Source organism: Stegodyphus dumicola, chromosome 10 (genome assembly GCF_044657685.1).
Source record: "Stegodyphus dumicola isolate Sdum_Otavi_A_Nest chromosome 10, ASM4465768v1".
In the NCBI taxonomy this organism is placed as follows: Eukaryota; Metazoa; Arthropoda; class Arachnida; order Araneae; family Eresidae; genus Stegodyphus; species Stegodyphus dumicola.
In genome coordinates this window covers 157,776,690-157,796,237 of record NC_140777.1, presented here as the reverse complement: position 1 = coordinate 157,796,237, position 19,548 = coordinate 157,776,690, and the positions used below count along the sequence as shown (strand labels likewise).

The 19,548-nt window shown below is 31.4% G+C and overlaps 1 protein-coding gene across 1 annotated transcript in view; it reads left to right on the top strand.

Annotated features, from left to right (window-relative positions):
- ValRS (Valyl-tRNA synthetase) overlaps positions 1-19,548 on the top strand; it is a 147,353-nt gene that overhangs the window by 69,367 nt on the left and 58,438 nt on the right. The window contains exons 9-13 of the mRNA XM_085825741.1: positions 10,732-10,911; positions 16,545-16,669; positions 18,409-18,512; positions 19,088-19,169; positions 19,349-19,425. Coding sequence (XP_085681867.1) covers positions 10,732-10,911; positions 16,545-16,669; positions 18,409-18,512; positions 19,088-19,169; positions 19,349-19,425 — 568 coding nt within the window. The remainder of the gene's footprint in view (positions 1-10,731; positions 10,912-16,544; positions 16,670-18,408; positions 18,513-19,087; positions 19,170-19,348; positions 19,426-19,548) is intronic.

Here is a 19,548-nt window from a genome sequence, read left to right as displayed (position 1 = left end):
ATTGCTGCTTGCTGTCTCTGTCTTTTTTCCAAATTTCATCACTTTCTGATCACTCCTTCTTGCTGTTGCATTTTCAATATCGAGCAGTGTATATACGCCTTTCCAAACTACTATCACTTGCTTTGCACTGCTACCCATAAAATTATTCACAAAGCTTTGGAATGCAACACCCCAATGACCTTGACAAAGTATGCGAAGGGGATACTATTTCAAAGAAGTGTGGGAGAAAATTGGAGAGAGGGGTGTGTGTAAACGGTGAAAGTAATGACTGTGCGATATTGGCTGCTGTTGTTTGAGTAAAACATATTTTTTTTATTCTGTGTCCTCCGTTTTTGTTTACTTTTTTGAAAAAGTAAACAAAAGCGAAGGTTCCAAGAATAAAGAAAGATATAACGGATGTTTCAATCCCATTTATCTTTTTTGAATTATTTTTTGATGAACTGCTTGTGCTTCATGTTGTTACTGAAACTAACCATTTTGCAGATGAGTATATGAACCATCACCTTGCAAATGAAAAATCAAGAACAAAATCGTGGCATTTAACCAGTTCAGAAGAAATATGTTTTTTTAGGCATACTGATTTCATAAGGTATAACACTGAAACCTGATATTACACTTTACCGGTCTAAAAATGAATTGATTGAAACTCCATTTTAGGGATCTTTTTTATTATAAAAACATCATTTTTATTATATTTTTACTCAAAACATTAAATTTTGGGCATTAATTTTTTTCTTTTATTCTTTATTTTGTGAAAAACAGTTTTTAGAAAGTAAAATTTGGACTTATTTTCCCCCTAATACATTGCATAACTACGCGCTCTTGTGTGAAAAACCATGACACTGGAAAATGAATCTTGTACATTTCCCGCGGCAGTTAAGGGGTTAATAATGGAAAATGTGATGCATATGAGGGAATATTCTAGAGATTGACCTCCTAGTAAGTCCTTTGGCTGGGTTGTCACTCTTAGTTTCTGCCTATAAAAATGTTGTTAATAATTATTATACCATTATTATCTAAGCTGTCATATTATTATTACCATGTATGTACCGTTCATCGGATTTGCATACAAATCTGTCATAGAGGTATTCTTAGGAATTTGGGTATTAATATAAATGTATTATACAGTCAAAAGTCGTTAATCCGGACTCGTTGGGACTTCGGCGATTCTGGATTATAGATCATCACTTTAAATCTGGTAAGATGGCATGCAGAAATTATAAAATTAAAAATATGAAACCGGTAATTTATGAAATAAAGAACAATTATGATCTAAAGGGTATCAAAATTTACAAAAAAAAATTAATATTTATTTGTTTACTTTATTAAACATTTCTTTCAATGTAAGTTCTTTAAGTTGCTTCGTTTTTTATGTGATAATACATTCTCTTTAATTCTATAAACAGACATACTTTCTTGTTCAGTTACAAAGTTCCGCTGTTCAAGTCCTATAATTGCTGTGTCAAGAATACCGACTAATTTGTCAATCGAAATTTTTTCATTTTCAATAACCTCTGTTACTTTCTTCACTATCGGAAGCGAAGTATAATGACGAGGAATTTGATTTAAATCATATCAAAGACGGAGTACATCGAGATGAAATACTACATTTAGTAAGGAATTATAAGCCAAATAAAATAAAAACATCTGCCCTGACGATAAGGATAGTGCTGACAGATCAACTTCCAATTCATTGCACGCTGTGGCGTCCCCCCCCCCAAGCCGCAGACCAGCGTGGAATTGATAAACAGATTTCGGGATGGTTAGAGTAACAAATGATATGCCTTTATCAATTTTTTTGCAGCAATTCCACTTTTTGTTTAATGGACTTCGAAACCTACAAAGTGCTTTGTAGATCCTTTACATAGTAAATATATATCGGAAATTTTATTTGACATAATCGAAAGTTCAAGCTTACTTTTATAAAATTGCTCTAACAGTCTGCAAAAAATAATAAGCCGGATCCAATTCGAAGATTAAGGAACAACGCAATCTGCAACATTAACTGAATTAGATAATTTTAGCTTAGCTTATACCGTCCGTTATACATTAAACGCGCATGCGTAAACGTATTATGCGCATGCGTAAACGTATTATGCGCATGCGTAAACGTATTATGCGCATGCGTAAACGTATTATGCGCATGCGCAATGCGTAAACGTATTATGCGCATGCGCACATGCATATTCTCTGTTGGCAGTGGTGATAAAGGCAAAGCATATTTTGCTTCCCTTAAATAAAGCTAAGACTAATCTAAATAAAATTCATGCTTTATTCCGTAAATTAAAATAAAAGAGCTAACACTGTAGCCTTTACATTTAAAATCATTTGATTGAAAGCAAACTAGCATTATGCTAACTCATAATAACACAAGAGCACAAGACATTCGCCAATACCGGCATGCATATATATAATACTCGGCCAACCCGCCGATCTTGACGTCATCGGTAAATCAGCGGCAACCACGTTAGCTTACTGCTGATTGACTTCTGATCAAAATTTGCATGTGGAAAACTAAAGCCAACAAACGGCCCTCTTTTCCTCATGCAAAGACAAAAACAAAACTTACACAGACGTTCATAGTTCAATTCTATTATATGAAAACACTTATTGTCTTTAAACACTGAAAACATCTAAACAAAACTTTCTTAAATTAACAGCGGTCACTGCTTTTGTAAATAAGTAGGCAGTATTTAACTTATTGGTGATAAATTCAAGGTCGAACACTCCATCATTTATTAGTCTTCTAACAAAGTGATATTTTACGTCTATGTGCTTAGTTGGGCGATTTTCTATTGGCGATCTAGAAAAATCAATGGCAGACTTGTTATCACAAAATATTTTACACTCTCTTAAATTAAACTTTAAAATTTCATCTTGTAAGACATTTTTTGTCCACATTAATTCCTTCGCTGCTTCAGATAAGGCGATATACTCCCCTTCCATGGTTGATAAACTTACACATTTTTGTTTAACAGTTTTCCAGACTACCGGTACTTCATCTTAATATAATATAAATCCTCCCATGTACACACGGTCATCTCTATTACTTGCATAATCAGCATCTGAATGACAATGTAAATTTATATGTTTAATTTTCGATAAGTTTAACTTATATAATTTAGTACTATTGAGATAACCAAGCAATTTCAACAATGCTTCCAAATGCCTAATTCCAGGATTCTCCTGAAATTGTGATAAGATATCCACTGTATATGTAATATCAGGCCTTGTCCTGTTAGCTACAAATACTAAACATCCTATCAGATTTCTAAAGGGTAATGTATGCATTTCCACAATTTCTGCACTTGTAGATGGACAATCTAATTTTGTAAGATTAGGGCCTTAAGTGAAGTTATTGGTATTTGGAAATGTTTAAATTTTTCAAAAATTTCTTCGATATATTTTTGCTGATGTATAAAAACCCCATTCTCAGCTCTAAGAATTCAATTCCAAGTAACATTTTAGTTTTGCCTAATACTTTAAGATCAAAAAACTTACTCAGCTGTGAAATTACTTTATCTATACTATATTGATCTTTACTAAAAATCACAATATCATCTACATATAACAAGAGAATTACATTTGAACTCTTATAAACACAATTACACCATTGTATTTTCTTAAAATGTAGATTTTCTAAAGTACTTTCAAATTCACAAAACCATTCACGGCCGCTTTGATGTAGACCGTAAATGGCCTTGTATAATAAACACACTTTATTTTCCTCTTCGATAAATCCCTCTGGTTGGGTCATATATATTTTCTCATTTAGGTTTGCATATAAATATGCACTCTTTACATCTAACTAACAATAAATCCATCCATATAAACATACCAGAATAGTGAAAAATATTCTTATGATTGAAAAATTTACTACAGGACTGTTAAACGTCATCAAAATCTTCACCTCTTTTCTGCCTGAATCCCTGTGCTACTAAACGTGCTTTGTATCTAACCACTTGATTCTTTTCATTTCTTTTTAGCATATAGACCCATTTGTTTCGTATCATAGTTTTATTTTCTGGCTTTTCGACTAATTCCAAACCTTTCTTTTCTTCATTGTGTCAATTTCTTCTTTCATTGCCTTATCCCATTCTTCGGCATTTACTGATTTTCGTGCTTCTTTAAAATTTTGTGGGATAACAATTTCTACGGAATTTGCCTCTTCAAACATAGAGCTAGTCTCCTGTTCTACAAAATTAACTTTCCCCGAGTATTAGTTTTTTCCACTAAAGTCGAACTTATCTTTTTCAAATTTAATATTTCTTTCCTCACAATACTTTTCAATACCATTATAGGATCTAAAACAGGTGTCTGTTCCCTCTACATAATAATATATGTCTGTACGTGTTCCATCTGGCCTTTTAACTGCTTTTCTTTGCCAGTTTAAGTCTGATACTTCTTTCGGAGTAGATTTGTCATCTGACAACTTTATTTCTTTAGAAATTTCCTGTTCTTCATCTGATTCTGTTAATAGCTCAGATTCCTCTAGTCTTTTAAATTTAGGTTTTGATTTCTGTTCCAGGATGCCATTTGCTGCATACAGGTTTTCATCGAACTTCACGTTACAGGTTTCTATTTATCTGCGTTCTTCTGGCAGCCATATCCTATAACCCCTATTTTCCTTCACATATCCTACCATGATTCCTTCTTTGCACCTCATTTGTAATTTATTTCTAATCTGTTTTGGCACGCCAACATAGGCTTTACAACCAAATATTTTAAAATAAACAACACTGGGTTTTCTATTTAGGAACATTTCATAAGGTGTTCGGTTGCTTTTATGACATACTCTTCTGTTCCACGTATGTACAAAACAGCCAAGAGCTTCTGCCCACCATTCTTTTCTAGGGTTCGTAGCGGTCTTTATAAGTGCTTATAAGTCCTTATATTTGAAAATAAAATATAAAGGCCCTTATAGGTGCTTACTTTTTCTTTAAAGCCCTTATTTTTTTGTTTTTAGTGGTTATTTTTTTTGCTTTTAGTGCTTTTTTTTTTTTTTTTTTTTTTTTTTTTTTTATGAATGCGCTGTTTTTTTCCGTACTAAAGCTGAAACTAAATAAACAACTTTTCTTCCTAATATGGAATGTCAAATGGTGAATCATACTCCCGGAAATAGCTTTTCGCCCTTTCTTTGCATTAACATAACACCACCTTTGGTGTGCAGGAAGAGTACAGACATGTGCCCGTCGTTCTATTGGTCAAAGAATTGCGAAAGCAGTAGAAAATTCCAGTACATTCGGCATTCTTTTCCTCCCACCCAAACACTACACACGTTTGAATTTCTATCAAGATCTTAATAATTTGCATTCTCGTTCCGCTTGGTCAGTTCATATTCGTGTTTATTATGATCGTTATGCTTATATTATGAGCATATGTATGAATGTTTATAATAACATAGTTGCAGTAACTGCTGAAGTATAGTAAACTTCCAAAAATGGTTGTGTTTTAAAACAGATTAGCTTTCTAAGGAATAATATTCGGAATGGGTTAAATAAAGGGAAAGTAATTGAATAGTCAAAATAATTTCATTTTTTTGGCCAATACATTATATAGTACGAAGGTTGGGAGGTCTCCCCTTTCTCTGCAAAATCTTAAATATTGTAACTGTTACAGTTCACTGCAAAACAGCAACGGACCCTCTTTTTTTTGGAAGGGGGGGTCACTTTCCAATCTGGATTGAATAGGACTAAAAGTTCTGCGGTCTACCAACCCAAGCAAAGAATGATTCTATTCCGGAAATTTAACTCCGTCTGTTAAAAAGTAGAATGGAAAACACCAGTTACTTAGTTCTTTATTCTCCCAATAACGGCAGTTGTTGATTCCGATTGCGTAATATGTAGGGAAGAATTACGGCACATGTATTGCGCAATAACGTTTGCGATATTTTGCAGAGATAATTAATTTTGATATTCTGTCCGAGATTTGTTTATGAACACTTAAAAGAGTTTTACTGTGCTTGCTAGGTAGAATATTTTTCAGTTCCATTGGTTTATTTTTGTATGATGCACATATTGAAATGTCAAAATCATTTATTTAGCCGAGAAATCTAAGGAACGGCTACAATCCACCCCCTCCTCTTTTTCCAGTTACGCTCGACTATACGGAATATTCGGCAATTTCCGAGTATGTGGGTTAGTTAAGCTTTTACTGTTAAAGGATGACTGCATGAAGCAAATTTCTATCTTCTGATTTCAGAATTGTTCCTCTTTTTTACTTACATTACTTTGCTTACAATATCTGTTAAGAGAAAACTGATATACAATGAAAATTTAGAAAATGTTCCGAATTTAGATTTAAATTATTTAAATATCAATATGAGTGGAAAAATAAATTGTATTTATTATTAGGTTCCAAACGAATACAATAAATATGCCTTATTATTATTTATTTTCTCTATTTTGAACTGAAATCTTGTAATATAGTTTAGTTCGGCATAGTTTTTTTTTCTCTCACTGTAAACTAGTTCTGTAAATTGAACTGTTATTTAAAATTAAAAAAAAAAAGTAATTATTTTCTAAGGTTGAGGTAATGCTTATTCTCTCTTAATAAATACTGCATTTCTCATATTTTAAATTACAAGTCTAATTTTTAAGGTTATGCAGTTGTGTATAATGTAATTAGACAGGTGCTTATTTTTTTTCTAAAAATGTGCTTGAAAAGTGCTTATAGGTGCTTATTTTTTTAACTAAAATGTGGCTATGAACCCTGTTTTCCCATTTTACCATCATTAAGCATAGCTTTAACTGCATCTAATGCCGTTCGGTTAAAACGTTCACACACACCATTCTCTTCTGGGGTGTACGCGTTTGTGCGTTCAACACTAATTCCATTTTCGGCTAAGTACCCTTCGAATTGCCTGTTACAGAATTCCCCACCGTTATCGGTGGGTATACTTATTAATTTTCTATTCGTCAGTCTTTCCATTTGCCTATGATAATTCTTAAAGTTGTAGAACGATTCATTTTTATTTTTCATACAATACACTGTTACTAATCTACTATAGTCATCCACAATAGCAAGGAAATATTTACTCCCACCCTTAGATGGAACTGGTAGTGGGCTACAAACGTGTAAATAAGCCAACTGCAATGGTTTATCCGATCTCTTCGGAACAGTTTTAAAAGTTATTCTACTAGATTTAGCAATAATACTTGGTTCACACCTCTCCATTGGTTTTCCAATTTCTGGTAACCCTTTCACGCTTTGATTCTTACTAGTTTTCTTAATATAATCAAAATTTATGTGGCTAAATCTCCGATGCCATAGCATTGCATTGTCTACTTTATTTAACCTTCCAGTTTCTGTACCGTAACCAACCTCTTTTTTATCTCTTGCATATCTAAATGGTTTTACGTGATAAAGTCCGTCATATCGTTTAGCGTAGCATAATCTATCCCAATTATTAAAGTATATCCACATGTTCCCTTTTGAAATCACAAAATGAGCACTTGCCTCTTCTAACCTTGCTCCTGATAATAAATTTCTTCTTAGATTTGGATTATATAACACGTTATCTAACTCAATCCAACTTATTCGATTGCCTACTTTTACTGCAAATTTGACGGAACCCTTTCCTAGTACTTTACTTTCTCAATTTCTTACAGCTAAAGACATACATATATCGTGTTTATTTCTTCGAAATTTGTCATTAAATTTCTATTATTACAGAAATGAGTTGTAGCTGCAGTATCTATGACCCAATTGAATTTATCTGCGTTACCTCCTTTATCTGTAGTTGTTATGTAATTTCTACTAACATTAATTCTTTATCTTTAAACTGTCCATTTTTATCGTCTATTTTAAATTTCTGATTATACTTACATTTTCTTTACATTGAGCGATTAAATGCCCAAATTTATGACATCTGAAACAAGGTTCTATTCTCATATTTCCTATTTTTTTCTTAGATTTAGTTTTATTTTCAACTCTATCTTTCCCTGCATTTGAACTAATATTATTAAACACGCTTACCTTGCTGTCTTTTAAATCGGCATTTACCTGGCGAAGTCGGCTTTCTTCCCTTACCAGTTCCTCAGCAATTCTTTCCAGCGTAAAATCTTCGTCCTTCCACCATGTAGATCAACTGTACAATGCCAGAGTATTCCTGGGGTAATCTCCTTATTGCCTGGAATCCTTTAAAAAGAGATGCCAAGTTGTGACCAGCTTCAGCCAACTTCTTTGAAGTCATTCTTATCCTCGCGATGAATAATCCTATTTCTTCATTTGGTGTATATCTAATACTAAAAAATTCATCCAGTAACTGAATTATCCTTGCTCTTGTTTTGGGTTCGAATTGCTTCTGTAGAACTTCCCATGCTTCTTTACCACTTTAACATTCTTGTATCAGCGGCCTGAACTCAGTTTTAATTCCATCATATAATGTAGTGAAGGCTCTGTTCTCTCTCAGTGTGAACTCCTGCTTTTTACTCCTTGTTGCACTTTTATCTAATTCTTCTTCTTTGTCCTCTATGAAGCTCCAGCAGTTTCTATCCAGTAACAGCATTTTCATGTCGACTTTCCATCGATCCCAGTTGTCATGGTGTTTAACAGCTCAAAACCTTCAGGTAGTAATGACATCTTCAATTAAGTGCGAGCACAACGACTTGAACAAACTTCTAAGACAGGTCAGCTTCTTTTCGTGGATCACGGCCCTCTTCACCTACATTCCTTCAATGCTGAGTTGAACTGGATGACCAATTAGCTGTTGGCGCTGGGCCCATAACCCTTTTGGCAGTGGTGATAAAGGTAAAGCATATTTTGCTTCCCTTAAATAAAGCTAAGACTAATCTAAATAAAATTCGTGCTTTATTCTGTAAATTAAAATAAAAGAGCTAAAACTCTAGCCTTTACATTTAAAATCATTTGATTGAAAGCAAACTAGCATTATGCTAACTCATAATAACACAAGAGAACAAGACATTCAGCGATACCGGCGTACATATACATATAATACTCGGCCAACCCGCAGATCTTGACTTCATCGGCCAATCAGCGGCAACCACGTTAGCTTACTGCCGATTGACCTCTGATCAAAATTTGCATGTGGAAAACTAAAGCCAACATTCTCGGCCGTAAAGGTGTTACGAGCATGCGTCAATGCGACGCATGCGCACAAAGTTTTTAGCTTTGGGGTCCGGATTATGGGTGTCCAAATTAACAACTTTTGACTGTATATGTTTTTGTTATTAGTATTAAGAGTTTAAAAGCATTAAAAGATGCAGCTATCAGTAATAAGACCCGGATTTTACCAAGTAAATTAATATATAAGCAAAAAGGGACATTGATGTGAAAGAAGAAATAAAAACTAAAATGCTAAAACAATTATGGAACAGGAAAGTAAACAAGGGAAGTAACGGTGCAAAAAAAAAAAAAAAAAACAATTATGCAAAAAAAAATTTTAATCTACCCTGTCTGGAGCTTCATAACAGAACTTGTCAAGGGAAAAGTGTTTTGAAATTTCATACCTGGTCAATTAAACAGAGAACCAAGACAAATTTCATTCCAAAATTTAATGAGACTTGTAAACGCAAACTTAATTTATTTGTCAAATAATTAGAAGAGAAAGAAAAAGAAGTCTCATTAAATTGTTTTTATTCCTTATTTGACGTAGCTTTCTTACACAAAAAAGGAATATTTAACATGCATATAATGACACAGACAAAAACTATGTTACAAATTACATAAATAGAAAATTTTTTACTATGCAAATACAGAAAAATTCAAATTAGTCTCTGTTAGAGAATTTAAAGACACAGTCCTGTAAAACAACTTAAGAAAGGAGTGTCTCAAAAAAACTGTTGAAAAACAATAAAGAAAAATGTAAATAAAATAGTCTGAGTTTATGTAAGGAAATGCTAATAAAATGAATTACTATCTGTAATGAGAGAAGAAGTGGCTTCAGATAAAAGAAAAGTCAACCTGGAACGAAGCAATTTGATTACGTAAAAACAAAAGAGAGGAAAAACCTCATAATTAAAAAAAATTCTATTTCAATTTCAAAATGAAAGGGTGAAACGAAAAAGATAAAGCATTAAAGAGAGAGCTTAATTAGAAATGAAAATACATAAATACAAATGAAAATAGCCAGGAAACGCAAAATTGAATTTGAATTGTATACATGTTAAATATTCCTTTTTTGTGTAAGAGAGCTAAGACAAATAAGGAAAAGAGACAATTTAATGAGACTTCTTTTTCTTCTATTATATTTGACAGATGAATTAAGTTTGCATTTACAAGTCTCATTAAATTTCAGAACAAAATTTTTCTTGGCTCTCTTTATAATTGACCGGGTATAAAATTTAAAAATCACTTTTCCCTTGACAAGTTATGTTGTAAAGGGAAGATTAAAAAAGTTTTGAATAATTGTTTTTTTTACACCATTACTTCCCTTGTTTACTTTCTTGTTCCATAATTGTTTTAGCATTTTAGTTTTGATTTCTTCTTTCACATCAATGTCTTTTTTTTCCTTACATTTTTGATTTTATGTAGTTCATATATTACTTTTATTTTGTAAAATTTGGGTCTTATTACTTATAGTTGGATCTTTTAATGCTTTTAAAGTCTTAAATTATGATTTAGCAGCATTTTTCTCTAATCTTTTCATTTAGTACTAGCGTTTTTTTATTCTGAAAAGATTTACTGCTTCTTTTCTTTGTTATTAGTAGTATATCGGTATTTTGCTAGCATTTGATTCCAGTTATATAAGTCAGCTTTCTTCAATCTCAGATGAAGAGATAGTTGTTGCAACTACAAGAATAGAAACAATGCTTGGTGATACTGCTGTTGCTGTTCATCCGAATGACCCTCGTTATACTCATCTTCATGGAAAGTTTGTACTTCATCCATTTTGCTCTAGAAAGATGCCCATTGTTTGTGATGATTTTGTTGATATGGAGTTTGGAACTGGTATGATAATTTTATTTTTTTTAACATTTTGAAATTGTAGAACCATTATAATTAGAATATTATAATGCCATAAATTTATAATATATATATGTATTGATGTGGTAGTTCTTAAGAAAAACATGTAATTTATTTTGTTGTAGGAAAGTGATATAGTATATTTGTCATTTATATTGCTTTGTATCATGCATTTAAAAGACAGCTCAGTATGACTTTTTATTATGATATATACTGCTGTTATTCAGGGTTATATTTAATGTCCTAGAATATGTAATATTTAGCTGTCATAGAGTATGATTATGTAATTTTCATTTATTCTGTCATGTGATCATTTTAATTATTTCCATAATATATAGTTATCTTTTATGAGTACAAAATTTTTTCCATTGCTTCATTCATAATTTTAGTTATGTGACAAACAATTCTATAAATGGGAAGTAATTATAAATGCGAAAAAGGAAGATGAATATGTTCCTGTATTAATAAAATGGAGGAAAATTCTAAAAATATTAACAGATAACCTCTGTCCAAAAAGTTCGGTGAATGAAATAGTGCTCATGGTTGTAAGATTGTACAACTGGCACAATCTTACAAACAATTGTAAGATTGTTCAACCAGTAATTGAACGAATATGCTGATTTGTTTAAATTAAATTGAATTAGGTAGCATTTCCAATTAGAGAACAATAAAATGAAATTTTTCCTGTAATTAAAAAAATTACCAATTTGGGTAAAATTTAAAAAGCAAAATCTGAAATATGCTGGTTCTGAATTGAATTAGAAAGGCATTTTGTTATTGTACAAGATGTACATTAATTCTAACTAAAATTCAGTTTCTTTTGCCAGATATAAATACACTTATAATAAATTTTATTGAGGTATTCTCTCTCTCTCCCCAAATCTTTAATTTCACATTCGTTCATTGAACGAATATGCTGATTGAACATGTTCATTGAACGAATATGCTGATCTGTTTCAAACTTGGAAAGTCAGCAAAAGAGACTCATAAAATGCTAACAACAGTTTACAAAAAATTCATTGTCACCATAAGTGTGTTTATGAATGGTTTAAATTTTCTGAGAAGAGCAGAGCACCATTGAAGACTCTCTTCGAAGTTGTTGGCCTGCAACAGCGTGCACCAGTGATGTATAGAAAGTGTAGGAGTTTTTGGCCGAGCATTGTCTTGTGACAGTGGGAATGATAGCGAAAGTCATGGGAATTGGTTGTGAGACAGCCCACCTTATGTGACCCACAGTTTGGGTAAATGCAAGCTTTGCTCCCAATTGATGCTGCACAACGGAATAAATGCAACTTTGGCTTGATACCTCTGGAGATTTCATCAACATGGGGGATCAAAATCCAAATTTCCTGAAAACCATCATCATGGGTGACAAGACCTGGTGCCTGGGGCACGACTCTGAAAGCAAGTGTCAGAGTATGGAGTAGCTGTGTCCAAAATCACCAAAAAGTAAGTAGGTACAAAGTGAAAAATCCTGCATCAAGACAATGCTTTTGGTATTCTTCAACTCATGTGGATCTCCTCCATAAACAATTCCTCCTTGAGGGCACTGTGATAATGCTGCTACATATATGGATATACTGAAATGTCTGCTGAAACGGATCAAGCGGGTACGCCCTTGGCAACTGGATCCTGCTCCATGACAATGGCCGGCTACACACTGCCTTTTTGATGCAGGAGTTCTTGGCCAGTAGAGAAGATGTGTCTGCGAATCTCCACTCTACTCCTCAGAATTGTCTCGCCCAAATATTTTCTTCTTCTCCAAGTTAAAATCAGCCCTGAAGGGCCAGAGGTTTTTGGACATCCAATGTAATGTTACAAATTGCTGAAATTCATCCCTTAAGACGATTATACTGTTAGTTTTCAGGACTTGTATAGCCGTTCCCAGCCGTGCACTACCACCAACAGGGATTAGTTTGAAAGAAAGTAACAGCTGTTTCATGTAAGACAACAATCCATTGCACCTATAGACACATTCATTGAACTTTCTGGACAGAGGTTGTATAATTTATTATTTTGTCTTGAAAGCTTGATATTAATAATTTAACTAACAACTTATAACTTTTGATGTGAAGACAAAAGTTGCATTTGCATTGCAGTTTTGGATTATGTTCGATTTTTAAATAGTTTAACTTATTAATTTATATAGTGTTTGCAAGGTAATATAAAAGAAGGGAATAAAATTAAAGATTATAAATTGAATTAGGTAGCATTTCCAATTAGAGAACAATGAAATTTTTCCTGTAATTAAAAAAATTACCAATTTTGGTAAAATTTAAAAAGCAAAATCTGAAATATGCTGGTTCTGAATTGAATTAGAAAGGCATTTTGTTATTGTACAAGATGTGCATTAATTCTAACTAAAATTCAGTTTCTTTTGCCAGATATAAATACACTCATAAATTTTATTGAGGTATTCTCCCTCTCTCCCCAAATCTTTAATTTCACGTTCCAGTACCAAACTTTCACATAACATGGCTTGTGAATTTTATCTTCATATATCTTTTAAAGTCAGGCTTTTCAGTAATTTAAATTTTGACTAAAGATGCAGAGGAAATAACAGGAATAAGTTTTGCTACATGCTAAGTTATTTAGGGACAAAGATGGAAAAAAAAAGTTTATTAAACAAGACTATATGCATGTGTATGTCTAAATTATGTGAATAAAAATTTGCTGCTTTAACCCTTTCTGTCACAGTGTGCCCAGTCTGGGTACACCTAAAAAATTTCCTCTGGATACACAGAAAAATTGAATGAAAAAGGCTTTATAGGTTACTGTTAACCTTCTTTATTAATACTAGATGATAACACAACACAAACCAGTCCATGTATTTCAGTCATGTTTAGTTTTCAAAGACCCCCATTTTTCAAAGAAATCTTCCAGATTTTTTTAGGGTATAAAATGGTAATAAATTGAGGGTTGGAAAGAATTTTCTATGTTATTTTTTTGGCTGTATGCTAATCTCGTTATTCTATATTAGTTTTAAATTTTTACTTTGAAATCTTGCCTAAAATCGAATGATGAAACATCTGTTGTGCCCAGAGTGGGATCACTGAAACATTAGGACCAGGCCAACAATTGATTCGCAGACACATCTTTGTTTCACTGCAACGTTTTCTTTGGTGAGCTAATTCACAACAAGAAGGTGGATGCACATCTGTGTTTCATTTCCTGTTTTTCTTTTTTCTTCCTTGTTTTTTGGAGGTTTGGTTATCAACTGAGAAATTATTGGGTTGTTTTTCTGAAAGTCAGGGGTAATTTTATTAGTTAGCTTTTTGATTTTCACTAGTTCTCTTTTTTCTCTCACTTCCATTGAAAGAAATTTTGTTAGCTCTACATGTTGATAGATTTGAGTTGTAGATGTTTATTTAATTTTATTTTATAATAGTTTATATTTTTTTAAGTATAGATATAATACTAGTTTATTTTTTCCGATTTTTAATTAATTTGCAAATGGATCAGAGAGGGCTGACTATTTCTGAAGTGCTGAAAATGCTAAATGAATTGCTTCCAGATAGTGAATCCGATATGGAGAACATTGATACCGAAGAGTACTTTGCTGAATCAGGTGACGTTGTTGAACTGAGTGACCATTAGATGCCAATGAGTTTCTGAAAAAATGAAGTTCAGTAATGCCTAACACATACTTATGAAGGCTGTGAGAATAAGATGTGCTTATTGTAGCACCAAACAAGAGCCCCACAGATCCTGGTACATGTGCAAAACTTGCAATGTTGGGTTGTGCTTCTTTAAAAGGTGGCATTTGCTTTGAGAAGTACCACCATGAAAAAAAATAGATGAAAGTGTAAATATGAAATGTAAATATCATATAGCGAAGTTACCACCTTCATTATAGTTTTTTATTCAATTTTTTCAGCTAGTGTATAAAAGCACCATCCAATTAAATGGTAATCGTGACCAAAAACAATGATGGTGAATATATCTGCAAAATTTGACTGATTTGTAAATGTAAATTTCAATCAAAAATGTGCAGTATGATTTTTTATTAGTTATATGTGTCATTGCTTCATATCCGATGTGTGTCTCTCTCTCTTCTTGAAATTGCATAGTCAGTTCTTTGCCATTAAATTATTAGTGTAAATGCCGGGCCACTATATTTTACAAATTTCGTGTACTTACCTCATACAAATGTTGTCTTTTTTCTCCAATAGTACAATTACTGCCGTATGACTAACACAAAGTATGTTTTTATATGTATGTAGGCCATTGCATGTATAAGTCACAGACTGTTTCTGAAACAATATACTTAGGGAAAAAAATAGAAGTCTTAAAATTATGCCAAGCTATGAGTCAAAAAACAGGGATATACAAAAATATGGCTCTGCCAGGAATTCTAAACAAAGCTGAAGTGATAGTTAACGCTGATTGTTGAGTATCTGTTTAATATGTGTTAAACATGGATCATGTGCGATTGAGTTACACAGCAAAATTTGAACTCAGCCTGTGCATTTGAAAAATGAAAATCGAATATAGCAGGGAAAACGTTTGATGTAGATTGGACAGTCATCTTTTGAAGTAATTTGGTTTGAAGTACAAAGAGTATCTCAAAATATATTTAATAAAACTCAAAAATAACTGTTTCGTATAAGATAGGTAACTCAAAAAATAATATGTCATCTGAGAGCAACACCAGTTGTGTCAGTGAAATTTCTAGTGAAGGAAAAAAACAGGTAATCATGTATTGTATAATCTACCACTTGTAGTTAGTTATTTTTTTAGATGACAGCACTAAAATTGGTTGTTGTTCTAATTGTTTCTTTTTCTCCCCATTTTATTGCACTTTTAAATTAAAAAAAAATATTTTAGTGCCTCCATCTAAGAAATAAATAACTAACTAAAAAAGAAAAGCCCATAAACTGCAGTGTCACATTAATATTTCCCCTAAGTTATTTATAAAATATAAGTGGTAGATCATATATTACATGATTACCCCAAACCACTACTTAAGTTTCAAATGAAGGCATTAATTACAGTTTCTAAGTCCTTAGTTGTGTGCAGAGTGTTAATGGTAATTAATTAATTTAAAATTTTAACTTGCTTTAAAATTATTTGTTGAGTACAAGCCACAAATTAATTTTGGTAAAAAGTATAGGGTGAAAAATGTAACATGCTTATGTAAGCATGGTAACTCTTTCAACAATTTTTCTTAGTATTAAACATTAAAATTTTACCATGAGGAGAGAAAATCAAATTCAGTCAAAATAATTTTAATTTTCTAGTTCAGTCTAAAGAATCATATCTTATTCAATAATATACTTTCATTATTGTAGCAAATTTTTCTCTTTTTTAAAAAATGAAATTTTTTCGTTGTTATAGAATTAGACCTAATTATTAGTAATAAAATTCTGAAGAAAAAAATTGAAATTTTTCTCTTTTTTAATGCAGCACAAGTTGTAATTGTTTTGATTTTGTTTTTAACTATCTAAGGATATATTGTCCTATGAATGTTACTTTTGTTGCATTGCTGTAAGAAAAAAAAAAAAAAAAAAATCAAGTATTAAATATTCCATTATGTATCAACTGTGCTTATTGCCTTTGTTGTGAAATTATATAAAGTCAATATTCATAATTTTTTTATTGTTAAATTTTTCTCTTAGGGGCTGTTAAAATCACACCTGCCCATGATCAAGCAGATTATGAGGTTGGATTGCGACACAACTTACCTTTTGTCAATATACTTAATGATGATGGAACAATGAATGATAATTGTGCAGAATTTTCAGTAAGATTTTAAATTTATTTAAATTAAAGTAATCAATAAAAGAAAATACTTGAATTTTAAATCTGAGCTGCTGTTTTATTGTTATAAGATGAATTTTTGTAAAAGTATAAATAACTTAGGGGAAATATTAATGTGACACTGCAGTTTATGGGCTTTTCTTTTTTTTTGGGGGGGGGCAATAGCGTAGGTAATGGAAATTGATGTTTGCCTAATTTAGGCTTAACAAAAGTGTGATTTCTTTGCTAAATGCACACAAATAAAATCAAATAAATGATGATATATGCAAATTGGCAGTTAATTCAGTATTTACATAACATTATTTAATATATACCTACTAAAACAGTTTAACGTAAATTCTTATTTATAGTATTATTTAATGTAGTTTTGTAAGCAATTTATTTAAAATTAGCAACATATAAAAAATACCTCAGACTTCAAATTAACCGACACTTTCCAGTGGCCACAATTCAACTATTGCTCCTAATGATGCATCAAATACATTGTCACAGCTGATGTGATACCCGAAAATGAATTCAGTTAAGGTGTGACTCTAGATGATAATGAGGCATACCGTTTTGTTAATAATAAGCATATTAAATATTTACAACAAAACGCTTATATTTTGAAAGAATATTATCATTCTCTGAGGAAACATAAACTATGTGCACATGAAGACAGTAACCAGTTTCTCACAAATGCAGAAGGGCATGTATTAAATATTTAACAATAAAAAATAGTTATATTTAAAAACACTTTTCCTGCACCAGCTGAAGAAATCTTAACAACGTGCACATGCACAAACTGGTAACTGTGAATTTCTCACCTAGGCAGAAACATAGTATTTCATCTTTCTCACAAAGGCCTCTGTAAAATTGAAGTACCAGAATTTATTTTTACCCTACCCTGCTTGTCGTCAACTTTTGACAAGATGGTAAACTATAAAGATTTAGTCATGTGTTTTCAAATATTTCAATGTTTTGAAACATATATTGAAAAATATTTAATTACTTGAAAATTATTTATTTACCCATTTTAAATAGTAATTAAACCAAGTATGTCATTTAATAGTGATGTTACACATGCACGATCAGTCTCGCATAAATAAGTCTCACTGGCACAGAAAGATTTAACATAGCAGAAGTTGTGAAATTATACTAAAAAGGAGGAGAGATTATATGAAATGTGATCTCCTGTACTAGTCAGTCAGCTCACATAATGTAACTTCATACTGGAAATAATGCCAAGTCTGCATGGCAGTCAGTCCTCTTCCTGCAGCAGTACTGTTCTGTGTTTTCAGAGGGAGAAGACAAGTTGCAGTTGCCTTCAGAAGATTATCTTGTATACTTTAGAAATGGTAGAGAAGAGTTATTCATAGGAATAAATACTTATTTTTTAATGCTAATATGTAATTTTTAATCTGCAATTGAGATTGGCTCAGTTTCTCTGATTGAGAAGTCTGTATGCATAAAAATAAATAATGAAATGAATATGTGTATTGCATTTAATATTAAGTAAGAGAATGATGACTTTTTTGTCTGTAATGTCCAAAATTTTTTTAATTACTTAAAGATCTCTAGCAGTTTAAAAATAATGCATTTTAATTATAAGTAATAATTGTTTGATTAAATTAATTAATTAAATTTTTTTTCTTCAGGTTTTGAAAATTAAAACAGTACTGAATTAATATATTTTCCAGTTTATTCAAAGTATGTTATTTTGCAATTGTTCGTTTTTATTAGGGACTGAAAAGATTTGAAGCCAGAGTTAAAGTTCTAAATGCTTTGAAAGAAAAAGGACTGTATAGGGATACAAAAGACAATCCTATGATTGTCCCAATTTGCAGGTCTGAATAGTTCATTTTTTTTTCCTTGTGATATTATAAATGTGATGTGTATGCAATTTAATAGGAAAAAAAAAATGAAATATTTTTGTATGAATTTAGGTAAGATGGCTTTTACATTCTAGCCACTAAGATTGGATTGATAAAAATACAAATTGTCCTGTATTTAAATGGAGTTTTTTAAATTTTATAAATTTGTTTCTTTATCAGATCAAGAATAGGTTGATTCATTTACTTCTCTTATTACACCAACCTCATGAAGATGTACTGAGAGATGTAAATTCTTCTCCCCGCCAGTTTGATTTTTAATTTTTGCACTTGTTTCATTGCATTTTAAAACTGAATTCTTTCTTTTCTTTTCTTTTTTTAAATTTGGTTTATTGCTTTTACAGTGTAAATTATTCAATTATTACCAGCTTTTTATTCAAGTTTGGATATATCTTAATTTTAAGTTTTCATTAAAATTTATAAAAAATATCACTGGTTATTGCAGCTTAAAGCCCATAATTGGGTTGTGGTGTGGAATTTTTTTCTTTGTTTATCATATTATTTATTTATTTTATGTATGATATTAACAGTCGTTCAAAGGATATTGTAGAACCTCTACTGAAAGTTCAGTGGTATGTGAAGTGTGAAGGCATGGCACAGAAAGCTATTCAGGTTAATAAATTTTATTTCTATAAAATATTTAATCATTAAGCATAATGAAATTAAATGTGTATTGTTGTAAATGTTTAAAAATGTTTTAGAAATTATCTTTGAACTAATGGTAGTCTTGATTTTATGTTTTTCTAAATGTGTAAAATTTCCTTTACCTTTTCCCTTTTAAATGTGTTTAGGCTGTCAAAGATGGAAATCTGAAGATTTATCCAGAAATTCATATAAAAACGTGGAATCATTGGCTGGAAAAAATAAGGTTTTTATTTTACTGTGATTTTTGTGTAGTATTTTAAAATCAAATGATGAAAGATGTTGAAGTAAAATTTTATAAAAGCTGCTTATAATTTATGCTGTATAATTTTGCTTTCATGTAAAATAC